The sequence below is a fragment of the Cyrtonyx montezumae genome, unplaced genomic scaffold (assembly GCF_038088225.1).
Source record: "Cyrtonyx montezumae isolate F1298 unplaced genomic scaffold, pur_monq_1.0 scaffold_1, whole genome shotgun sequence".
Lineage (NCBI taxonomy): Eukaryota > Metazoa > Chordata > Aves > Galliformes > Odontophoridae > Cyrtonyx > Cyrtonyx montezumae.
This window is the reverse complement of record NW_027071825.1, coordinates 9,032,540-9,057,717: the sequence shown is the minus strand read 5'-3', so window position 1 is coordinate 9,057,717 and position 25,178 is coordinate 9,032,540. Positions and strand designations below refer to the sequence as shown.

The following is a 25,178-nucleotide window of genomic DNA, read 5'->3' as shown; positions in this document are numbered from 1 at the left end:
AGCGCGATTCCCGACGGGACGCGCGTCCTCTGCTCCTGCTCCGCTGCCACCGAAGCAGGAAGGGCTCGAGGTTAATTCCTTATCAATACCCCATCGGCAGCTCATCCATCACCGGGAGGGCGGGGCCGCCGCTCCCAGCCCCGCACCGAGCGCCGCTTCTGCCCCCTGGCGGCCATCCCGGGAAGGCAGCTCTCACCTCGCCCACCCAAAACCACCCAGAACAGCACCCAACAAGACAGAGAAAAGAGACGCATCCGAAAGGTTCACTTACTTCATTAATTGCTTTTTTTCTTTTTGGTTCAAGAACACGAAAGTTGTTACTAACATCTGAGGTCTGCTCCAGGGTGAGGGAATCGGTGCTTTGGCTGCTCTCAAAGCTTTCGTGGAACCAGGCAACGCTGAAAGAGGGAATTCTTGCAGAGCTGCTTCTGTTTGCTCAGTGCAAAGTAAAAGAAACAGCAGAGAGGGAAAAAAACAACAAAGCCACTGCAAAGCTGTATTGTAGGATCAGCACAAGGCCACAGAACACGCACACTGGGTGACACACAGACATGGAGAACACTGCAAGACAGGAAGAAACAACGCTCCACGTCACTTCGGTCCGTGACACCTCTGGGCTGGGACTGCAGCACCTTCAGTTCCTTACATTACTCTAGATTTACTTTTTGCTGTGACACGGCTAGCTCAAGGAGGCTTTCAGACTTCGATGGGAAAAAAAAAAAAAGCACCAAGTCTCTACTCTCCTCCCTTCAAAGCCATAAAGGCAAAGGGGATGACATTCCCCGCTGCACGTGAGCAAAGCAGAGGCAAACGAGGGAGGCCACTGCACCACTAACGAGGCCAGCCCCTGGCACAGTCAGACAGGAAAGTGGTACACAGAGTGCTGTAGTAGGTGGGATACACCCGCATATGGCTGACGTGTGCTGAATCTGTGAAGTCTACAGCTTTCACGGAGACACCGAGCTGCTGCCGGGCGTCAGCCATGTGCTCCACATCGCTGGCATCGATGATGGCATCTGCCTGGGAGTAGAGGTAGAGCTCAGGCCATCGCGAGGGCGCCTTCAGCAGCGCATCGTAGTGGTTCTCGTGGATGAAGCGAGTCAGTGGGTACAGCACGATCCGCAGCAGGACCACAGTAGTAGCAAAAGTGAGCATAAGGAGATACCTGAGCAGCACGTTCACAGATGCTAAGACAGTTGCCAAGGCACGAAGGGCTCCTCTCAAGTTTCTTCTGCCAGGGGCACTATCAAAAACAGTGCCTGCGACTCTGATGTTCTCAAAGGGCTGCTGAGAGTGAAGTGCTTCGACGATGTAACGGTACAGCATGGCACCACCGTTGCTAAAGACGTGGAAGAGCACCGGTCTGTTCTCAATGCTGTGGTCAAAGAGCAGCTCCAAGAGTCTCTTAGCAGGGGTCTGGAGGGATTGGATGCCAAAGCTCTCAGAGAAGAATACCATCCTCCACGGGGCTGTGTAGCGAATGACGGTGCACCCCTAAACAGGACAGAAAGAGACCCCACACATATTTGGTGTGGGCTGTAACTTTTACAGAGCAGGCAAGCAGCTGTACCATGAAGTAACAGATTTTCAACAGAGATCACGGGGCCAGGAGAGACTCTTCAGTGTTAGTAGCAAAGCATCAGCATGAAAGGAGTTGGACTTGCTGATCCTTGTGGGTCCCTTCCAACTCAGAATATTCTCTGACTCATTCATATAGGATTATATTCAACAACATAGTACAGACTTATCAAAAGCTTTCTGCAGCAGCAGCAGGCCTGAATGACATTCCAGATCCTTTCCAAGCCCTCCCTCCCAGAGCTTTCTGGGCACTGAACTAAGCAGAAAAGAAGACAAGTTCTTCAAACCGAGCTCTCTACACCACCTTGCCAGGGTTGCAGCCACTTCCTCATCAGGGTGCTAAGAAAAGCTTCCCTGTCCTTTCCCAGTACCAGCAACTTTCTGAGAGAAAAGTATTTCCACAGCAGTTGGCATGCTGCCACTTAACCGCACCCGATCAGCAGCATCTCTTAGCTGCAATAATTGCTCAACAATTAATTCTTCCCTGGAACAAGCCAATCCATGACTCTCACACTGGATTACACATTAACAACACACTTGTTTATGTACAAATTTAGCCACCTGTAGCTGAAACAAGTTTGGAGAAATACAAGATTCTTGAATGCTGACCAAAATAAAATCTCAAATAGGTCCCAATGCCACCAGCTGGAGTCATTCCAGTAAGACAAAAGGAAGATACTGTAGCTTAAAGAACTAGCATGTGGACAGACCTCTTGTTCAAACACAAGGAATTGCCAACAAGCAGTTATTTCTATCACAGGGCACCTGTTTCAGACAGGTTAGAACAAATGTGAATGAACATTTATATGGACTATCAGCACAGAAAGGAGAAGTTGGAAGAACAAAAGCTGCTGATACATCTGTCATGCCCCAGTCTGCCCTTGCAAAGTCTGTGCTGCAGCCCATCAGCAAGCACTAAAAGCACTGCTTTCCCCCCACATATTTGTCTGCTTGGACAGCTGATGTAGTTAACTTCAAAAGCCCTAAAACACTCCAGTGATTCACATAACCACAGAAAACTTCTCCAAGGAAGTATTTTTATCTCAGCTACATGCACAAAGATGACATCAGCAGCTGTTAGGTAACACTGCTGCTGGACACAAGGAGCTTTCAAGGACAACAAGAGCTCACCACCTAGTGACTTCAGACAGAGGATTTAGAGTGATTTCACCAACGAGCAGCATAAAGACAACTCAGAATAGGGACAGTCTTCCCCAAGAGCTGCATGACAGTGTCATAAAGGCATAAGCAAGCTGCTCACCTTCTGACTGTAGACTGCGCTGTACTTGGCCAGATGCCTGTCCTGGCAGCCTGCCCAGCCCAGAAGGATCACCACGGGCTGCCCATCTGCGTGCCCTTCCTCCGTGCTGCTCCCTGAAACACACCGTAGGGTTTCAAGTTAATTAGCCTCAAGTCTGCCAGGCTCTGAAGGTGACAGCAACTCGCCTGGTGACAAAGCTAACAGGCAGCTTCCCAGCGCGCTGCGAGCAGCTCACCGCCCCTATCCGGGTGAGCACAGCACCCTCGGCAGCACCACAAGGGCCCGTCCCCCCACTCCGTCCCCACAAATACCCCTACAGCCCCTCTCACCCGGGCCCCACACTTCCCCGCCCCCACGAATCCCTCAGACTCCGCCCTCGGGCCTCCAATCTCCCCTCGGTCCCACCCCTCACCGCGGGCCGCCCCCGGCGCCAGCTCCACCGCCGCCTCCATCCCGCCGGCCCCCATGGCTGCCCGTTGCCCGCCTCACATCCACCCGCCGCTTCCGCTCTCTCCACCGGAAGCTCCGCCCTCTCGCGGCCCGCAGCCAATAGGAAGGAAAGGCACCTCACCTCCCACTTCCGCAGCAACGCGGCCTTAGCAACCCCCGCTGGTCGGGAGCTCCGCCTATCGGGCGAGAACTCTCCCGCGCATTGGTCCGAGAGGAGGCCGAGGCGAGCGAGGATTGGCTGGGCTTGGTGTCAGTTACTCCGCAGGGTGTCCGCCCCGCGCGGGAAGGTGAGGGCCTCGGGGCCGGGCCGGGGGAATTGGGCACAGAACCGCGGTGACAGAGCGGGCGGTGCACCGGAGACAGCGGGGACAACGGGGACACCGGGCTGGGCCAGGCCGGAGCGAACCCGCTCAGATCCTGCCTGCCTGGGGCCAGGTGGTACCGCTACAGTCCTCACGTGTCAGCGTGGCTTTAAAATAGGGCAGCGTTATAGCGGCGGCATCTCGACCATAAATACAGAAACATCAATTTAGAATCAATTTGGGGATGTTTCAGGCTGTAAAGTTCTTTTAACAAGATCTCTGTGGAGGACAGAGGAGCTCTTTATGGGACTGTAAATTTCATGCGGGCGGTCTCTGTGAAATACAGGTTCCCCCGCTCACTGCTGTTCTCTCCATATCAATCATATGCCTTGCAAGTAATGTTTCACAAATATTCTGTAAATCACAGGAAAATGCTTGCAGTAATGTGAAATATGACTTTCACTTGACTGTTTCACCAGAGGCCCCTAGCAGGCCATTCTCCTGTCAGCACTAACATTTGTTATGGCTAATAACACTTTCAATCACAACTATTTTGGGAAAATGGATTTATTTTAAACCCGCTTCCCCTGCAAAGGAGATCCTGAAAACGCCCTGCCAAGGACACAGACTCTCTGCAGAGCCGTTAACTCCTGAATGAAATTTCATCTCACCACAGTTCTCAGTTATCTTAGCCAGCTCTCTGAAGTCTTTGTTTACCGTCACCACGATGCATTTCCAGCTCTTGGTTATCGTTTCCAGCCAGCTTCTGATAACAGCAATAGAAAGTTATTTTTGAGTCGCTGAGGGCACTCTCACATTCGTCACGGTGGGTTAGGGGATTTCATACTGAAATAAAAGCAAGGCAGAGTAATCTGGTAAAGTGCATACTGCTTTACAGGATTGAAGGAAGTGCAGACAAAGGATGTTTCTGGATCTCCTGTCTTCTTCCATAAAGTTGTTATTTCACATAGTCTTAGCTCTTTTAATGATAAACCATTGAAAACTCAGAATGCGCACACAGAAATGAGACGACAAAGAAACAGAGCTAGAGTCCACCAGGCCAAAGGTCCCCAGGCACTCATCCTGCTGGAGTGGATTTGGGCCCAGTTCAAAGAGCTCAGCGCACCCACAGGAGAGCATGCTGCACTACCAGGCATTGACCCTTGACTGTCCCCATAAATCCACACCTGTGTCCTCATGTAACCCTACTTACTCTCGGGTAGGTCAGATATGAGAGGTAGTGTTCTTGCTGTGGGGCTAATAAGAAGCCAAAGAGAGGAGAATGAGTAACATCAAAATGACTGTATTAACACAGCAGAGAAAAGAATGTATGAGTATGAAGGAAAATAAGACGCAATTAATGGCTAGTAGAAGTTTTCATATTAATATTCTCAGAGATCTTAAATATTATGGTAGTTCCTTAATACAGATATTTCTTCCTACATTTAAGGCCTTTTTTAAACTTCTTTCTCCCTTTTTTTCTAGGCAGAACTGATCATGGGATCTGTCAAAGAGCAGGAGGCCATCAGGAAGCTCATGGTTTTCCTGCAAGAATGGGACAATGCTCACAAAGTTGCTCAAAGCCACATCCTAGACAACTTCATTAGAAGCAATAACGGCAAGACAGAACCAGAGCTGGAGCTGGAGTTCTCCCAGGGAGCCAGCTTGTTTCTGGCTCGCCTGGCAGCATGGCTGAGGATGATGTATCTTTTTGTCCTTGGAAAGCCAAAGGTGGCACGTGCTAGTGGGATGGAGAGGAAGGGAAAGTTCTCTACCAAAAAAAAAAGAATGTTTAAAGAATGAGCTTCTGTGTAAAGATCCAGCTGCAGGGAAAAAAAAAATGCTATCTGAAGATGGAACTGAAGGGAAAGTCATACTGCTTGTCTCTCAAGGACCTAGAATTCAGAACCTAGAATCAGGAACACCTGCATGCCTTTTAGAGGAAGATCCATGCTCCCTCTAACAAAGAGTGCACCCGGGTTCAGACCTCCACACTGACAAAGATGCCTGGGGAACACTGAGATGATCTCTAATTCTCTCCTTTATCAAACAGCTACACGTACAGCACGTGCATCAACAAGCTGCTCAAGTCGATTGGTGTCTTCTTATCTGCTGCAAGTGGGTGAGTACAGAAGCTCTCTGCCTGAGAGGTACTGTGGGGAAGGTGCATGCAGGTGATGGGGTTGTGGTTTGCTCTAAGATGCTCTCAAATCCAAATCCACAGCTTGCCCATCTTCAGAACCACTGGGTCACTGACACAGTGTGAAAAGAGCGTGGTGGGAGCCTCAGTACAGGGATGGGGTTTTCTGTGCCTGTGGTTCAGCATCTGAAAAGAGCACAGGGTTAAAGCTGTAGCTGGTGACCTTCTGGCAGCAAAGCTCTGTCCTAGCTAAGCCTCAGGTGCCTCATGTTCAGCGTCCAGGCCCCACAGCCCTGCTATAGCGAGGTGTGCTCACTCAAGAAGATGTGCTCCAAGGCAGGTGACATTTTTGGCTTTGTTCCCCCATCCATGCAGACGCAAATACATAATTGAATTTCTGGAGATTGGAGGTGTCTTGATGCTCCTGGAAATACTAGGGCTGAACTACCTGAAAGAAGAGGACAAAAGGGAGTCTGTAAAGCTGCTTCAGCTCATCGCAAACACTGGCAGGATGTACAAGGAGCTCATTTGTGAAAGCTATGGTAGGCAGCACGTCCACCTGTGCTTTTTCCTAATTCAGGAGAGGATGTTCTCCCTGACCTCTGGCCCCAGGGCTGCTTGCAGCACTGAGCCACTCCTTCCTCTGCTACCAGACAGCAGAGTGCTGCAGCATTGGGGCTGGCTGGAGGGAGCTATTGTTGAGCAGTTGCATTTCATCCACTCTCTCAATTTTTAATAAGCTTGCTTTCTTTACAGTCATTTCTTTTGAGGCACTACTGCTCTCCCACTGCTCACAACTGCTACTGCAAAAATCACACAACAGTTTATATTCTTACCTGCAGTGTTTGCCTACTGCAAACCTTCCAGCCTTCCCTTCTGGAGGCTGAGGCTTTTGTGGCATGTATCTTTTGAAAGAACAGTACAATATTTATCCCTGTTATCTTTTTCTCCTGGATGGTAGAAGTCAAACACCATTCATTGCTCTGTAGCTGGGATTATGCTTCGTTTTGCTGGTGGCTTATAGGGTGATACCTGCAGTCACAGCTTTCTCCAAGAGCAGAGGAATCCTTAGCAGTGCTGGCATGAGACTTAGCATCTCTTTCTCCATGCAGGTGTGCAATCCCACACAGAGCTGTTGGCCAACTGCACCTCAGCAGAGGCTCGGGAGGAGGTACAGATCCTGCTGGGCTCTCTGGGCCAAGGCAACCCCAAGTACCAGAATCAAGTGTACAGCGGCCTGCTGGCAGTGCTGCCGTGCAGCTCTCCCCACGCCCAGCAGCTGGCTCTGCAGACACTGTGACATGCAGGTGAGCGGTGGGACAAAGAGTGCCCCCCTTGTGCTTCTCCGACCCTCAGGGGCTGGAAAGCCCGCAGTTACGCTGCAGAGAAAGGCCCGGCCCCATTCCCCACACTAACTAGGGTTGCCCATAGGGCACCGGCAGGGAGCACAGCACGCACCCACCACCTTTAACCCGCCTTTGTCCCGCAGGAATCGCTGGGAGAGACCCCCCCGGCGCTAGTGACACCGCTGCTATCAGCGCTGGGCTCGGCACAGCCCGAAGCTCGCTACGAAGGTACGAGCCGCCCCGCCGCGCAGAGCGGGGAGGGCCGGTCCCTACCGTGCGCTGCGGGCGGTCATTGAGCAGTAACGAACATCCGATTTGCATACCCAGCGCGCACCGCGGGGCAGCGCCCGGCACTGCCGTGCAGCACCGCCGCTCCGCGGGGCCGCCCGGGGCTGTGCGGGGCCGTGCGCTGTGCGGGGCGGTGTGGGGCCGGGACGGGATGGGCCGCGGGGAGCGGGGCGGGCGGCGGTCGCCGTGCCCTGGGCGGGGCGGGCGGGCAGGGGGACGAGGGCCGGGAGGAGGGCGGGTTATACTCTGGTTTCTCTTCAGATCGTATAAATCTTTCGCCTTTTACTAAAGATTTCCGTGGAGAGGAACAAGCACGAGTGTCGTGAAATTTTTTGAGGCTCCGTTTCGGCGGAGCTATCCCATGGCTGGTTAATAACAGAGCAAGCGCAGCGCTTCGGCCGCCTGCCGGGGCTGTCACTGCGCCCGAAGCGTCCCCGGTTCCTCGGAGCCCCGCGCGTTCAGGTTCCGCAGTGCCGCGCTGCCCGGCCCCGCTCCCCGGCACTGCCCGAGCTCCGCCCGCGCTGCGCTATGGATCCGCCCCCAAGTGAGCAGTGGGGCGCGGGAGGCGTGGCGCCTCTCGTTAGCATGCGGCTCATTAGCATACGGCTTATTAGCATACCAGCGTGCATTGCGCGGCCCCGCGCGCTCCTTCGGGTTCCGCCGCCCCGCGCGTGAACGTTCGCCGGGATCGGACGGGGCGGTGCGCGGCGGTGCGGGGCCGGGATGGACCGGGATGGGCGGGGCGGAGCGGAGCGGAGCGGAGCGGAGCGCAGCGGAGAAGAGCGGGTCGCCGTGCGCTGAGCGGGGCGGGCGGGCAGTGGGATGAGGGCCGGGAGAGCGGTTAGTTATACTCTGGTTTCTCTTCAGATCGTATAAATCTTTCGCCTTTTACTAAAGATTTCCGTGGAGAGGAACAAGCACGAGTGTCGTGGAATTTTTTGAGGCTCCGTTTCGGCGGAGCTATCCCACTGCTGGTTAATAACAGAGGATAACAGCGAATGCTGTTTAGCGTCGTTTATTTTCATCTCCCCCCAGCATTCCGGCTGATGCCCGCCCTGGCTGCCAGCCGTTCCCGGCCCGCCCTGCTCTCCCGCCTCGTGGCACTGCTGACCCCGCCCGGGAGGAGCGCTCGAGCTCAAGGTACAAACACCGACCGCGTGCGCCGTATCGCCTCCCTTCCCTGCTCCTGTCTTGGAGATGTGTCCGAGCGTCCTTGTCGCTTCCCTCCCGCAGACCCGACGTTGAGCCCGAGGGAGCCGACGCCGGCCCACGTCCAGCAGGCCACCGCTAAAGCCACCGGGTAAGGAAAGTTGGAGCAAACCCCACAGGAGCGTGCTGTGGGTGCAGAGGAGGCCACAAAGGTGCTCAGATGGAGCACCTCATTTATGAAGAAAGGTTGAGGGAGCTGGGCTTGTTCAGCCTGGACGAGAGGAGGCTCCAGGGACACCTAATCATAGTCTTCCAGTGCTCGAAGGGAGCTTACAATCAGGAGGGGGACCAACTTTTTACACAGTCTTGATAGTGATAGAACGAGGGGGAATGGCTTTAAACTAAAGGAGGGGGGATGTAGGTCACACTTTAGGAGAAATTTTTTTACTCAGAGGGCAATGACTCTGGCACAGTGACATCAGCCACCCAATGGAAGAATGTAGTACTGATTAACTGCAGAATCTTTATATTGCTTGTGCTAAAGTCTATGCATTTATTATGAATTTCCTGCAGTGTCCACAAGATAGTACTATGAGAACACTTCTGCAAAAGCAGACAACAAAAAAAAAATATCCTGCAAAAGAAGATGAGTTTATAGTGGGGTACAGAGACATGGTCACAGAAGCAGTGATGTTGGTGGTGGTTGCACTTTGAGCCTTGGGTTCTTAACATTCAGGATTTAATATGCACCACAAAGCTCCTGCTAATAATTAAATAACTTTTTCAGTTAGAAATAAAAGCTAAATGATTGACGAGTCATACTCAAATCAAATGTTTGAGATTCTTTATTCTTTTTTCTCTCCATTGGTGCCTCCATGGGAATCTCACGAGGTCTGTACCAAGAAGGCCAGGCTCAATTTATTGGATGCCCCTTCCCCTGCACAGGGTAGAGGTTGATGGCCTGTCTTATTGCAGTGTATTAGCCAAGGAGTCAGCAGAAGTGGCTGAAGATCTGATCCAGCTGAAAGTTGTGGATGGCCTGATGGTTGCTGTGGGGAACCTGGATTATGCACTCAGCCAGAGAAATGCCAGTGTCTCCCTGGAGGTGGGTGTGATGTTACACGATGGATGATATCATAGCATGCAACCTCTTTACAGAACACTTGAATAGAAAGGCTTCCTGTGCTGTTTTAGTGAGGTTTTTGTTTCTGAGCACAGCAGACAGATTTCACAAAGGCAGGAGTGGCAATTCATTCAGGAAATAGCTGTACTACTTGCTGTTTGCCTCCCTCCTGCCAGCCACCACAAAGAAGGTACTGGGGAGCCAATGGTCACCCTCACACACCTGTTCTGCTCTGCAGCTTGCCCTGGGTGGCTGGCACAGACACAATTAAGTGGTTAACCAAGGTAGTTTCCCTGGATCTAGATACTAGCACAGAATTATTAGCAGGCTACTTTGTCCTGCTGGTGCTGGACTGTGATGACTGGAAGGGGAAGGACCATACTCTGAGCACTGGGAAAGGGACTGAATGAGGGACAGCTGAGAATCAGGCTTCTCAGAGTGACCTAATCTGGTAATGCAGAGCAGTGTACTATTTGCCTGAGGAGGCACAGACAGCACTGCTGCAAACACCCTTCCTCCTCTTATGAGCAAGCTGGCACTGGGGAACAGCAGTGGAATAAGGTAAAGGTTAGAAAAAGGACCAACCAGCTGTCCCTTAGTGTGTTCATGAAGCACTGGCAGTAGAACTGAAGCTGAAGGGGATGACTGACACTGTAATGGGCATGTAACACTGAGGTTACTTGGAGCCACATTGTACATGCAGTTCCACCTCCATACACAAGCATGCACACGCCTTATCCCTGTCCACTTTGTTTTGTTGCAGTATTTTGTCCGCATGTATCCCTTTGTGGAGGAACATGTAAGGAAGGCAGTAGGACACACACTGTTCCAGTTCTTTAAGGTAAGCATGCCTCCCTAACAGAGTTTATCAGTGGCACTGGGAGAGCTTGATCTGTTTTGCAGAGGCTTAGGAACTATACTCCTTACAGGAAAAAAAAAAATCCAGTCTAGAGTAAGAGCCTATAAATGAGCCAAGCTCCTTTTGAAGAAGTATTCACCTCCAGGCTATGTGCAAGATCATTTCTCTAGTTCAAGCCCAAAAGAGAGCAAAGATGGATCTCAGCCACCTGCTACTTCTGCAATAGCAGGATCTCTGTGTCAGAACACAGCAAGAGATGACTCAAGCTCCTGCAATCCAGGACCCTCCTCTCTCTAGCTCCTGGGGTAGAGGCACAGAGCACTGAGCCATACCAGGTCTAGAGAAGGGTAGAGGCAGAATTTCATTCATTGCACACAGGTCCCTCCTGTTTTACCACAAGCTACCCCTGGTCAGAGCTAGACATCAAGAGTACTAACGCCAGAAACAGCAGGACTGAGCAAGGGAACTACCTTGTGCTTTAGTTTAAACTCAGTAGGGCCCAGCAGCCCTTTCATTCTAGCTGTGGTCTTAGTGTGTTGCACTGGGTGCTACAAGAAAGCCTAATAGTATTGCTGCCTCGTTTCAGGACTGCCCTGAGACCTGGTACACAAAATTAGATCCAGCCCAGGCTGAAGAATTGGCCTCCAATCTAATGGACAGCCCCAAAGACATGGCAAAGATGCAGTCTGCAGAAGGTAGGTGTAGAGCTGGACTTAGTCATTAAAAAGCCCTTCTCCAGCCTCACACACCCCCCATTTGTTTTGGACTAGTATCTGCCACTGAAATTAAAGGGAATAATCTGTGGTAGTAAGGCAGGCCAGGAGACCAGAGCTGGGGTCTAGGGCAAGAGTGAGTAATGACTCTGGTATTTGTATATCTACACACTGGAACTTGAGTTCACAGGGTTGTTTCATCCTTCTGGAAACAAACCCGAAAATGAATTGAGCAAATAAGAGGCACCCAGTAGCATCACCTGTCTCCTATTTGTCTGTCCTCCTTCATCTGGCCCTCTGCCTCCTCCTTTCCAGAGGATAAGTTGTGTGTGGCCTGGTCTAGATAGCCCCACACAAGGGTCATGGATCCCAGCTTCCTACAGCTGAGATAGTAGCAGCTTTACTCTTCTGTCCTCAAATACAGGTTTTGATGGACTGCTGAACACAGCTTTTTATGCAGCATGTTTACTATTTGCCCACAAATCCATAGAATATGGATATGAAGTAACATCCTGGGTCACTGCTGAAGCCTAACCTAACTAATTAGGTGGGAGGGAGGGACAGGGACTTAACCTGCCTGCTGCTAAAAAGAGCTGATCCACTCACTGAAAAATATTGAGCTTTGCTAGGGTACAGAAGACTTGTTTAGAACATGCCTGTTTCCCCCTTGCTTGGAAAGTTCTACCCAGCAGAATTTCAAAAGAGAACATTTATTTTAAGTTGTTTTTATGCAAACATTACCAGTGTAAAGACTTCAAAAAGAAAACTTCTGCAAGAAATTAGGGTACCACTACAGCACTAGACAGCATTTGGGGACTGTTAAGACTTGAGCAAAATCAGCAAGAAATGTTTTAAGATTGAATTAAATACAGGAACATTTATTTAATTGAAAAGAACTTCATAAAATACTGATTTTTTAAAAAAACTATTACTTATAGTCCATTTTCTTCCTAGAACAGTTTTGCAGTGTTTTCAAGCATATCTGGAACCAAAAATTACATTTATATTAGAAAGTTATGTATGTGTATCTACTTCTATTACAGAAGTCCATTGTCATTAATAAAGGACCTCCCAAGGGGAGATTTCTAGCAGAGTCTCTACAGAGTACTGATACAAGGACATGAAGAGAGATAGGCTGCCATGTTTGCTGCTCTCAGACACCCTACTGCATTTAATAGTAGTTACACAAACCACTGACAAACATGCAAAACATACAGAAGATCACTTGCAAACCAGCTCATTTCACTGATGCCTATGCTTTCTTATCTGCTTGCTGGCTTGCTCCTCTAGTTGCATGGCTACTTCCAGAGCATCCAGTGTGTCTGTAAAGGAAGAAAGGAGTGACAGGGGACTGATCTGAAAACTGAATTCCCTGCCCTAGCTGTTCCACTCAGTAGTTCAACTGCTGCCCTTTTTACTTTGAAAAGGGCAGACAATAGGACCAGTCCAACCTGGTGATCACCTAGGAAAGTGATCAGAAGTATACGATATGCTGGTGTTACTTCAGAGCTTTTAAAATAAAATAAAAAAAACAGTGAAAGTGCAGATTAAAAACATACATCTTGAGAAAACACTATCTTAAAAGTATTAACGTACCTCTGGCACTAAGGAAGTTTCTTGAGCTCTCCTCTATGAAGCACTTTGCTCTGCTCACAAATGTCTCAAGGTCATAGTCTGGTTGTTCTGCAATTCCCAGGAGATAGTCAAGTTCAGTTGTCATTTTCTGTATTTACAAGAATGAACACAGTAAGAAACTGACTTTCCAGAAACTGAAGTTTCAGTGAATCTGGCACACCAGATCAACAGAGCTGAGCTTCTACAGACAACTATTAGTATATGCTCATTAAAAGCAGATGCAAGTTGCCAGGTGGAGGAGACAGGGACTGGCCTGGCCACAAGGACCAGAATTCCCCAGTTTAACCTGTTGGGCAGGAAACCACAGGAAAAAAGTTGGCAGTAAGGGAAATGGAACACCAACACCATTTAATTACAGCCCATGGCCTACCCAATAGCACTGGGTTCAGGCAAGACAAGCTGTTATCAACATGCTATCAACATGTAGAAGGCATCTTTACATACCTGTCTCAGTTCTCGAAGCTGTTCTACAACCTTCTCCTCCCGTTCACCAATTTGAATCATAGCTTCACGGAAACTGAACATGTGGGGAGAGAGATCTTCCTCCTCATCCTTGGAGAGCTGCAAGAAAACAGCTCAAGTAAGCAGCTCAAGTAAAAACAGCAAATTGTTTCCAGCTTTAGATCTTTTCAGCCCAATGCACACACATACACTGTGTCGAAGTCCTAAGCTTTCTCCACTGATTTCCGTTTCCTCACTCTCAATCTCCATTTGATTCTGCATTTCACCACCTCCGTTATGAGGACTGAGCTCTTTCACTCTGCAACAAGAATATTTTCCACTTAATACCTTTCAGCAGTTTCAGGGCTACGGTATCACAAAACAGCTACTGCAATCCATCAGTCCTCAGCAAAAAGCATTTGGCTTTATTAAAAAGAAAGATCACACGTTATCATACCTGGAACAAGCTCACATAGAAACTCCAGAGGGCTGTGAGAAAGGAAGCTGAAAGATGTTTGTTTTGATGTACAGTCTAGCCATATCAGGTTAGGACCTCTCCTGGGGAGAAGTGTTTTTGTACACAATACTAACTGCCAGCAACACTTTTCACAGAGATGCATCAACTTGGTCTGCCACAATCAACTTAGTACAGAAGGAAAAGGAATAAGGTTGTTTCCTTCCCTGCTTCCCCCCCCAAAAAAAGAAGACAAAAGTCATGGCTGATGTCATGGAGCTAGGAATAGATGTCAGGCACTTCATCCCGCTTATAGCATCAGCTTCATATTTTCCACTGAGTTTCAGGCTACGTATTCCCTTTCTTGTGGCCTGAGTTTGACTTGTGCACTAGCAGTGAGGCCACTAGGCTCAAGTGAAACAGTGCAAGTCAGATACTTCGTTTTGTCTTGTGCTTTCAGGTGATCAGGAATGACTGCCCACCAAAAAGAAAAAAAAAGGAACTTCAATCCTGAACCAAAACTTTATGATTCTTCTTTCAGAATCTGGAACGTTCTCTTCCTGCTAAGGAGGGGACCAAGAAGACTTTTATGACATAAATGGAAGAAAGCTATTAAGTCTGAAGTACACAAGTTCTATCTTGTTAACGTATGATAGAAGTCACAGGCTCTGCAGCCACAGACAGAGCCATGCAACACAGCATCTGCAAGGGAAAATTCAAATACCACTGACCTAGTGAAAGAGGGAAGGGTTTAGTTGTTTCTTTAGCTGTTGTGTTGAGACTCAAAATACAAACTGCATTCTCTGCAGCCAGAGCCTGCCTATTTTCACTTGCCATCTCACCAAAGATGTAAAGACCGATCTTCACAGGCATTCCAAGGTTCAGCAAGACCCCCACGGAACTGTGGGGGATCATTCCCTGCCAATCTGTCTTACAGATGCCAAGACCAACCACAGATCATTTAAATCCATGCTCCCACCATTTGCTACCAAGCAGCCAAGTTCTCTGGGTTCCTTAGATTTCATTCAAAAACTCTAATGGTACCATACCCTACTAGCTCATATTGAAGTTCATAGTAAACACCTAGTGGTGTTCTGCATCATCTGTAGGGTTATGTCAGGATCATATTATAGATGGAGGTCACCATTCAGTTCATACTGTCAACAGAGTAAACTTTCTACAAAAAGAAAAACAGGGTAGTTTGAAGTCTAACATGAGACACTCTGAAGAAAGACACAGCAGTCAAAACATATTCTGCAATAACAGTAGAGTCCCCAAGTCAGAAAGAGCATTACCTGTCAGCATATCTCAGCGTGTTTAAGGTGTACTCGCATGAACTCATACCTGGAGAAATCATCGCTATCTGCAAACAGAAAGCCACAGTGAGTTCCACATCTGCCTTCTGCTCTAGTTACTGGCCCTCCAGATCTCATTAGGCAGCTGGGACACATTAGGAAAAAGGGTCAGAGTTAAAGACATGGTCAAGCCTGTTTTTCTGTATGGCTCCTATGGAGCATGCCAGTGACAAGTTTTCCATTGATGTTTTGTGCACCTGTGGTGCTGCACCTTCCCAGGAAGTGAATCTCTTTGAGAGCACACTATGCACTACTGTAGATCCACTGTATGAAAATGACTTCTGCTGCCTTATTCCTACTGAGGCTAGAGCAAAGCTCACTGAAGTCTTGACACTTCAACATTCCATCCTTCTAGAAGAGGAACATGTAGTTTGACCGGATAGCTGCAACACTCACAAACAGTAAGTGGGTTTAACTGTGTCACAAACATATTTACCATACAAGTCCTTGAGTTTGTTCCTATGAAGGAGTCCCTCAGCACCTGGGTCAACTTGCTTTCACGAAACGGAGTGTGAGACTTGTTCTGGCCTAAAGCTCTGATACATTCCTAAAAAAAGACAAGTCTTGTGAGTGTAGTATCTGCATCTCTTCTCAAGCAGCTCTGCAAGCTACAGCCAGCAGCAGGCTGGAGAAGACTCATCTTTATTGCTCTGTACACGCTTCATAGCCTTTTAAGTACACTCCATATATTTGACTATCACAGGATACCTGATACCCACCATACATAGAAAACAACAAAAGCAAGACAACTTGAACAAAGCTTGAAATTGCTGTGCCATTGTCAGACTTGACGAGACTATACAACTATACTGCTTTCCTGGAAACACATTAAGAGCAAGTATAATACATATCATTTTCAGGGTTACTGAAGTACAAAACTAAATCCTTTTAGCTATTCTTTTCCCTTGCACTGGAAAGGAACAGAGCAGATAACCTCAAATTTAAACAAAATCCCTGTGTTGAGTAGCACCAGTTGCTCTCTGAGCTGTAGCTCACCTTCAAAGCCAGCAAGCTTTTATTGATTTCTGCCCCTTCCATTCGTGTCTGTCGATCAGCACTAGATGTGTCAGCACCTCTCTCATTTCCAGCCAAATCCACCAAGGAAAATTTGCCAACCAATTTCCCTCTTTGACGTAGTATGATTTGGAAGCAGGCATGTGACCGTGAAGAACTAGCATTTGCAAAAGTCTGCCCAGATGTCCTACAGCAAAGATGCAAACAGGTGTCAGAACTGCATCACTGGAGATTCAAAGGTCCCAGTAGCATGAGAGAAGACTTGCAGCCATTTAATTAAGTTGTTTAACCCATGCAAACTTGAGGTATCTTTATGTGAATTATGGAATCACTTCTGTTATCATGCTGCCCAGCTCAACTCAGCCAGCCTACATGAGAATAACTTTGCTGATACCTTATACACATTCAGAGCTGGAAGAAATACCTTCAGCACAGCATTTTCCTCCCACTAAACAACTTCTTGGCCAAGTAATATTTCCACAGCTGTTTAATAAGCTATAGCTGCTAATACTTGTTATTACAGAACTTAACCCCTAATTAAACACATACCAGTACAGTGGTAGAGATGCCCTAACCCCAACCTGCAACCATGCCTGCCAAGTTGAACAGCCAAGCCTACAGCTGGCCCATAGAATCCTTCTCTCAAGGATTCCTTAGAGATCTTCAAAGGACATGTAGCCTTTTTGCTGTTATCAGAACAACTTATCTGGCCTGCAGTTAAGCGTAAGTACTTTTGTAGCTATGGCTTGATGCCAGCTGCTCTTCCTTGATCTTGCAAACTCATAGGGAGCCACTTGTGCTCCAGTATATTAGCTGATACTTCCAAGCTGAGGAGTCCCTGCTTCCTAGATGAGGGGATGTGGCCTTGATGCCACATGTGAATGTTTCTTCTCTACTGGAGATGCATGAACACATGGCCACCATGGAAGGAAGACTAAATCCATGCCTGCCAGTCCTTCATTCTGTAATCCCCTTGTTTTCATGCAGAGGTACAGATCGGTGCATGTCTGTTACTGGAACAACAGGCTCCTTGTTTGAAATCCAGGCACCAGCTACAAACATCACTCTTTGCAGACACAGAAGTACAAGACATGATTGATTTCTTATTGTTCTAAGGCATCAAACCTGCAAGCACTGCCCATTTCAATCATTCTGATGACATCTTCAGCACAGCTGACTTGTTTCTCTTGCAGACCAACAACCTGAACCTGCTGCTTGCCATCCTCCAGGACTCGAAGCTTTGCCTTCTTATTCAAGAGATCAAACACCTAAATTCAGACAATAAGATTGAGGCAAAGTTGAACAAAGACTCCTGTACTACTGGCTTTACAAAGAGCTGTAGAGGAACATAACATTTAACAAAGGCTTAACAGACTACAAAAAACAGTAAGTTTAATTCAGTTACATGTGAAACACACAGCCAAAGTCAGGCCAGGATTAAAAGAAAACAAGAAGTTATACCTTTCCATTGTATATTTCAAAGAAAGTTACATAGACCTCCAGGTCCTGACTCCTGTACCTGGGCTGGCTTAGAAGAAGGAAGACATCTTGTGCTGGTGAGGAAAGACTGGATCTTAGTTAACTAGTTTAAAACATGTCCCAGTTACTACTTGAATTACTGCTGAATATCACTTGCCATGATGCAATGACTAGCAGCTGAAAGACAGCCATCCTAAACAAATTCTAACAGAACAATTAGTGACATGCTACCATCTGGAAACCAGTTTCAGCAGCATTGTCATCCATCAAAACTTAAATACCCTATGCATCTTTAACTGGAAGCATTTTAAATAATCCTATGGAAACAAAGCATCTATTTAAGAAGAGCACACAAATCTTATTTTCATATCTAAAGAAGTATCAACTTACATGCAAAAGCATATATGCCCTTCGAGGCATTCTGTGCTCTCCCAGAGAAGTCTCCACCCATGGTCTATTAAGAGAAAAGGCCATCAGAAGAAAGATGCAGCTCAAAAAGCAAGGCAGGCAACCTGATTTTAATCCCAAGAACATACTAGGAAGTTACCTTGTATATGATCTGATGTGAATGAGATGATTACAGCAATACAATTGAGTTATTTTCTGCTTCTCTGTCAGTTTAGAGACAAGACTTGGACCATGCAAAGCATCAGCTAAATGCCTGCAAGGCTCTGGAGTGATAGCTGCTCCATCAGAGTTCAAAGGAGTTGTTCCTCTGCGAGGAAGATGTTATTTTCCTCACAACTCCAGAAGAAACCTACTAATACTTAAAGCTACAGAAAAGGAGGACTAAGAACTAAAAGTATTAACAGTTTATGACAAAAAGCCCTCAAGATTCAAGCTCCTTGTACAATCCTATAACAAAGGACTTCAACATACTTTACCTAAAGCTAAAAAAGTTGATTCTTTAGAGGAAAACTTACATGCGTCTTGCCACTGCCAGTCTGACCATACGCAAAACACGTTGCCTTTCCACCCTCAAAGATTGTCTGTACAAGAGGCCTAGCAGTGAACCTGGATATTCAGAAGGTAAGAGACAGTTAAGGCAAGCAGTTCACATCCTGTTTTATCAGTTTTCCTAACAAAGCACATAAAAGCAAACCCTTAGATAGGTAGGAAGGCCACACAAAAACTACGTGTTAGACTTCTTAGTTCTTCAGTTTCTTCCACCAGGGAATTTTATATTTATTTCAAGTAGCAGTTTAAGCCAGGCTGTCACTTAGCCATAGCTCAGTGCTTTTATCTTGAAAGTCTCTCCAATGAGAAGAAAGCATTACCTGTACACCATTTCATTAGAAGCACATTCATCAAATGAAAAGTCAAATCTAAATGTTTGGGTTTCGAGGTACTTCGTTAGGTCCACTTTCTGCTTTGGCTCATGCACCAGCAGGGCACACTTGCTTGGAACAGTAATCACATCACATTCCTTTTTGTTTATTTCTGTTGATAGAAAAGACTCTCAGTTTTAACATGAAAAAGTCACATCAAATTGCTCCAGATCAGAGCTGCTTTGTCAGTACACTCACCTTGTTTATTCAGAGGTCGCTTCCTAACACACACACAGATTCTATGTTCTTCTATCTAAGAAGCGAGGAGAACAAGTGATTATTTCCCAGTTTCGCATCCTTAGAACCACAGAGATAAATTTCTTGTTTCCTCACATCAACTTCTGTATACACTGATTATCTTCAGAGAGGTACAAAGGCAGAGTACAACTCTAACACTATGTTACAGAGTAATAGCCTGTTTTATTTATTCATACCTACATCTAAAGCAAACTAAACTACTATGTAAAATACTCTGACATTTACAAGCTCTAAAAACAATACTGATGTTACACACAAAACTTCACATGATAATTTTCAAAGGGGAGTCTCTCTGACATTGCTATATGCAAAGTAATGCAAGGCAACTTATCCTAAGCTGGACAGGTTAGTGACCTCACATTTACTACCAGGTGCCTGAGGATCACAATACGATCAGGATTTCCCACTAATTTGCTCACATGCTAAAACCCTGAGTACAAAATAAAGAAGTCAGATAGTTTATGCTGCAGTCAGTGGCCACAGCATTTCCTTACTGGGTCAGTTATAGATATTGGCTGGCAGTCTAAAGTTGCTCTGAATTCCCTGATCATCCGTGCAAACTCCCAGTTCGGACAACTGCTGTCAACTTCCTGAATGTAAAAAACAAAACCAAGACAGACAAAGGTAATTAACTTGTCATAACAAAATCTATACATACATATCCCCAGAGCATACTGAACATGATCAATTACATTGTTAGAAGTAATTCACTTCAAAGCTATGCGATTGAGAACATTCTGAAACTCGAATCAAAGCTTTTCTAAAGGATGAATTAAGAACAAAGCTCATCCAAAATACATTTTGGTTTCAACTACCACAATATACTACCCTACAGTATCCCCCTTTCTGGTATGGTACTACACCTGTGCACGTTTTGTCCTGATTTCACTAATTTGAGCTTTCTTTTCTTCTCTCTTGTTTTTCATCTTCTCCATCTCTTTCACAATGTTAGATTTTCTTCGAACTAGATAAAAATGAAAGCATTTCCTTTGATTAAATTTACACCCTGTGTTTTAGGCACAATGTTTTAAACCACACCACTGCCCTAAGGGCAGCATTTCTAAGGAAATACTGCTATGACAGAATTACACATTCATAATAAAAATATTTAAGACATTCAGTCTTACTGCCAAAGCCAACTTTTCAAAGTGCTAGTCTAGGAGTACACAAAGTAGCACAGTGATGCATCACTGACTGGCAAATCACTTCTTAGCCACTGCTCCCTGGTACCTGGGCTCTGTATTCTAGCAGAAGGCAGATTATCCTCTGTAATGCCATTTCCATTTGGAAGCACAGTTCCTGGAGCACAGCGCAGCCTACTAGCCCTGGTTCGGCCAGCTGCAGGAAGAAGCCAGACCAAAAACAATAAGTGGAACCCAAAGATCAAGAACTATTTCTTATTTTTAAAGTCCCACAGACCACAGGTATTCCCTCAGCTCTCATTCTGGATTGGTTCAGAGAATTTACTAAAGCCTGCATGCAAACAGTTATTAAATCCTTCACTACTTACCAGATTTTATTCAAAGCTACAGATCAGTGCTACATCAGCTAGGCAAGAATATCAAACCTCTTATTTGGCTGCCTTCAGAAAGCATACTTCGTGAGGCATGCCCACAACTATACATGGAGAAGGTCTGGTTGAGATAGATAACTAAGTTTCACAATAATTTAAGCAGGCTCAAGTTCTTACTTTACTCAGCCAGCATATGTAAAACTACTACCAGTATAGTCAGAGCCTGCTGTCAGCAGCATTGAGGCACTTTGCTTCCCACTTGCCCTGTGAACGCTACTTGATGCTGTTATGCAGGTGCCACATTCAACCACAAGACCTGCTGCAGCTGTCTGGTTATGGAAATACACTATTCTTCAGCAGTGTTGTTTCCCAAGTCCCTTGACAACCCTTTCAGACAGAAGCCCTGGATATTTACATAGCATTGGACCTCCCCCTCCTGTTTTATATGTGAGGGGGTAGGGGCTGTTCCTATTCCTAGATTGCAGTTTACCTAATTAAATACATACAAAGCACGTTGCTTCATATCAACACTTCTCTAGGTTCTCTCTCTACTCACCAGCAACTGCCAAGTTGTTTCTTATTTGCATAGAAGTACAGGCATCCACACCCATCTCATTTTCCTGGAGGTTGTGCTGAGATTCGGTGATGACAGACATTCTAGAGCGGCCACGCACAGCTTTGGAAACAAATTCAAGGTCAGCATCACATATCAGACAGCCAGGCATTTGAAAACAATCATACATTCAGATGTACAGGCTGCGATTAAAAAGACCATTTCCAAATTTGATGCATTAGCAAAGTCTAAGAAAAAGCAGTGCTGGAAAAGTAGGTGGGTGAGAAATGACCACTACAGAAAAACAAACAGTTCATTCCAGATTTGCAGCATCAGTTAATTTCTTTCCAGATACCACTGGGGATTCGCTATTATAGCTGTTCCAAATCTTAACATCTAGGAAGGAAGAAGTTACATCACAGACAAATGGAAAATCCTCTGAAGCTTTACACCTCCAGGGCTACAAATTAACTGATGGTGACAGTAGAACTGCAATCTAGCTGCAGCTTAAAATGCATTTATCCAAGGCTACACCACTAATTTTGCTTTACAGACTACACATTGAGTTATCTTTATCTAGGAAAGCCAGGATAAAAATCATTTCTTCTGCATCCAAAGATAAAACTGATCAGGGGCTGGATCACACCTACCACAACACCCAAGCCCAGTAAAGATACTGTGTGGTGCCACAGTGGAGTGGCACCTTAATGACACTAATTTTAGATAAAGGACTCTACACAATCACAATGTGAAATCCTCACAAAGTGTCTTTTTGGAGGCTGTCTAAGGTATTGTTCTCTCATCAAGATCAAATCACTTGCAGAGCTTCCTGAGGAAGGGACAGGAACGTTCACCTTAATAGAAAGCAAATCTGGTATGAAAAATAGAAGTGTGCTATGAAAACCAGAACTAAGCTCCAGCAATCACAAGAATTTATCCAGAATTAATCACTATGATTTCAAAGAAAATAATACTTAATATGAAACAAACTTCAGCTTCAATTCTGATTCAAATTCCTTACAATTGTGCCCATGAAAAATCAGTGCTCGTGTGTTGAATTTTTTACCTGCAATCTTCTGCGCAGGTGCAGAGACATTAGATGTCACTGCTGCAACTTTAAGAACAAAAATAATCAGTTTAATTATACTCAGATGACACGTTATTCCATTTCCTGTCAAACACTCCCAGACCTGACTAAATCACAAACTCAGAAACGCTTCATCTGTGAATGATAGTGCTTCTGGACAGGCATACACATCAGAGGACTTACTCCATCTAAATTGTTTGATTCAAGTTATTTCAGTACATGAGAATACACAGCATCTTCTAAAATTCTTACTGCTTCACAGAACTTAGGCAGCATCTGTTTTCAAGTTCATCCTAAAAGCACTGCTTCTCTCACTTCCCTGAACGAGAAGAACACCTTCTGATCTTTGATTTGGTTAGTCTAAGGACTGACTCCTGAAGTCAACATTAGCCTCCTAATTAGTGCAGTAGAGTTTGCTACGAGACATGCTTCCTGATAGTCACATAGTGCAACTATAACATAGCTAATATTTGATGATTGACAAATTGCTTCCTTCTGGCACTCTTAGCAGGTCACTACGGACGTGACTGTGCCAGAAGCAAAGGCAACAAACACTTCAGACTTGTAATTAGACTTGATATGTCAGGAAAGCAGCAACCTCTTTGAGGACATTCCCCACCCCCCCGATCAGTCACTGTCTGAATTAAAACACCTTTATTTTTCCAGCTGGCTGTCCATTAACTGATTTGTCTAGAGATAATTGCTACTTTACCACATTGTTCTTGCTAAGTCACAAGATCTATGGAGAATTCTCTGCATTTGAGAAAGATCAGCACACTCTAGTATAGAACAACTTTTGAAATATTGAGTTTCTTGGAGTGCTCCTGTTTCTCAGGTACAAGGGGATTCATACTGTTGATTTCCAATACTATTTTCCCTTGTCTTGCATTATATACAAGACTACCAGATAAATGCATCCATTCACAGTTCATGTAAAAGCAAAAGTTTTGGCCAGCTATGACATTAAGACAATTATTAAACCTACAGTCAGTCAACATCAGTATCACTCGACTATATTATAAACAGACCTGTAATGCTGTCACTTCCAACTCAAAAACAAGAGCCAGCTAAAAAGTAGAAAACACGTGGATTTCCCATCTCCCAGCACCTCAAGAAAAAAATTCCTTCTGAGCATTGTACTTAGTTTTTTTTCTCTTCTGTCTTCAGTCAGAACCTTGTACAGACAAAACACTAAGCTACGGCACATAGAAAACATAAAAAAAATCCCAGCACACAGGAACAGCAGAACAATTGGTTAGCAGAGGTTCTGCACTCAAGGAGTCTAAAGTGTTGATAGGAACTGGCATGCTCTTTTTAGCATTGCCTGAACAGGCAGCTGTATGCTGCACTAAACTGGAATACCGTGTCCACAACAGAAGACCACAGTTTCACAGGGATGTGGTAGAACGTGTTTTCTCACCTTCCCGTGGAGCAGGAATTTTGGAAAGAGTTGACCTACGCTTCTGTTTCTGGAAAACAATGAGCACAGTTAATCATCAGAACGAGCCATCAACACCTTGGACAGCAATACAGAATAACGTTAATGCAGCAAGGATTTCTGATTAAAGACTGTGAGACAGACCACAAAAATCAGATGTCTCTAACTTGTAAGACCGACAGCATTAGTTATAACAAGACCTGGTTTTAAGTGTGCTGCTGTCATCTCTGAGGAAACTGAAGCACGTACCTGCACGGTTACGCTCCCCAGCAGAGGAAGGTTCTCTTTCACTTCTGTAGCAGGCAGTTCTTCGGATAACTCGGGATTTATTGCTACCAGATCATCAATTTCAACCTGCAAGAGCAAAGAGAAGATTTGACAGAGTAAAATATTGCTGCTAGTGTTATTATTATTATTTTTAGCGTTGACTTTCAGGACAAGCAAACAAAGCTGAACCACTGCTGGCCAAACATTGAGTTAAAATTGCCCTTAAGGGCGAGACAACCATTCAAACTCCATTTGAGTAATCTACATCCAATCATGCTAGAAGAAACACGCTACTTATGACATTTACCCTCACCTGCCAAACACCACGCAGCTCTGCGGGTGCCATAGAAGAGCTCTGTGCACGAGGGATCGGCAAAGCACACCGAGCACTTTAATCTCTTCCAGCTAATCTTAGTAAATCACAGCGACTTCTGCGCGAGCAGCGCATTAAGAGGTTACTGCGTGATCGCGCTTACTGAAATAAACTCCGAGGAGCTACTTATGCCCTGGGTTCAGCGTTTAATCCATAAGCCGACACACCTCCGTTCTCGCCGGCAATTACAGAGCCGCAAACCGGCCGGGCCCACCCGCGGCCCGCTCACCTCCTTGCCCTTAACGACGCCCGCCTCGCACCACTCCACGGACACGGAGCACTGCTGCACGTTCACCACCTTCACCGTCGCTCTGTGGATCACACCTGGGAGGAAGGAACGAGCCGTGAACGCGGCGCCCGACCCCGCGGCGCAGAGCCCCGCGGCGCCCCCACGCCACTCACCATTGCTCCGCTGGATGTTAACGACGCGACCGGGACAAACGCGGCGGTAAAGCTGCGGATCCATGGCACGGCGCTCCCGCCCCAGCGGCAACACACACGGCAGAGCAACGGCCGCTCGTTTAAACGCCGCGCGCCGCAGGGCCTACCGGGAGAATGCGGCGGGAGGACCACGAATCCCTGCGTGCCTTGCGCGCGGAGAGCCCGGCGCTCACAGCGGGGGGATGGGCGACGGCGCCGCAGTGCAGGGCGGGAAGTGTAGTTCGGCGCTGAAGTGCGGCAGCGCGCATGCGCAGTGGCCGCACTCCGGCATAGCGGGGATGCGGAGTCCGCAGCGCGGTTCTGTGCAAAGAGCGAGCAAGCGGGACCGCGCTC

At 46.6% G+C, this 25,178-nt stretch overlaps 3 protein-coding genes and 2 non-coding genes across 7 annotated transcripts; 3 read left to right on the top strand and 2 right to left on the bottom strand.

Annotated features, from left to right (window-relative positions):
* Positions 1 to 615: 615 nt before the first annotated feature.
* TMEM53 (transmembrane protein 53) lies at positions 616 to 3,347 on the bottom strand. Its single transcript, XM_065746388.1, has 3 exons — positions 3,252 to 3,347; positions 2,840 to 2,952; positions 616 to 1,494 (listed from the first exon to the last, which is right to left on the bottom strand). Exons 1-3 carry the CDS (start codon positions 3,304 to 3,306, stop codon positions 832 to 834), a joined length of 831 nt encoding a protein of 276 aa, XP_065602460.1. The 5' UTR covers positions 3,307 to 3,347; the 3' UTR covers positions 616 to 831.
* A 1,735-nt stretch (positions 3,348 to 5,082) lies between these two features.
* On the top strand, positions 5,083 to 14,264 carry ARMH1 (armadillo like helical domain containing 1). Its single transcript, XM_065739879.1, is given in 11 exon segments — positions 5,083 to 5,300; positions 5,645 to 5,713; positions 6,107 to 6,273; positions 6,844 to 7,027; positions 7,178 to 7,305; positions 8,401 to 8,505; positions 8,599 to 8,665; positions 9,490 to 9,619; positions 10,401 to 10,478; positions 11,083 to 11,191; positions 14,200 to 14,264. Coding segments are annotated over 11 exon segments (1,263 nt in total). The 5' UTR covers positions 5,083 to 5,088; the 3' UTR covers positions 14,214 to 14,264.
* LOC136055354 (U5 spliceosomal RNA) lies at positions 7,607 to 7,721 on the top strand. Its single transcript, XR_010622845.1, has one exon. It is a non-coding gene; the product is annotated as a U5 spliceosomal RNA (small nuclear RNA).
* On the top strand, positions 8,213 to 8,327 carry LOC136055399 (U5 spliceosomal RNA). The gene has a single exon (XR_010622858.1). It is a non-coding gene; the product is annotated as a U5 spliceosomal RNA (small nuclear RNA).
* On the bottom strand, positions 12,072 to 24,889 carry KIF2C (kinesin family member 2C). 3 transcript variants are annotated; one of them, XM_065739851.1, is made up of 21 exons: positions 24,807 to 24,889; positions 24,634 to 24,728; positions 24,014 to 24,118; positions 23,747 to 23,795; positions 22,306 to 22,353; positions 21,243 to 21,362; positions 20,037 to 20,137; positions 19,668 to 19,763; positions 19,114 to 19,168; positions 18,865 to 19,027; positions 18,511 to 18,601; positions 17,978 to 18,041; positions 17,570 to 17,661; positions 17,234 to 17,376; positions 16,091 to 16,295; positions 15,531 to 15,641; positions 15,035 to 15,102; positions 13,496 to 13,604; positions 13,289 to 13,405; positions 12,806 to 12,932; positions 12,072 to 12,531 (listed from the first exon to the last, which is right to left on the bottom strand). In XM_065739851.1, the coding sequence occupies exons 1-21, from the start codon at positions 24,868 to 24,870 to the stop codon at positions 12,452 to 12,454; spliced, it is 2,103 nt and encodes a 700-aa protein (XP_065595923.1). In that variant the 5' UTR covers positions 24,871 to 24,889; the 3' UTR covers positions 12,072 to 12,451. The 3 variants fall into 3 exon arrangements, with proteins under 3 accessions (XP_065595923.1, XP_065595931.1, XP_065595939.1); XM_065739859.1 differs by having other exon boundaries at positions 22,306 to 22,347; XM_065739867.1 differs by lacking the exon at positions 22,306 to 22,353.
* Positions 24,890 to 25,178: the final 289 nt, after the last annotated feature.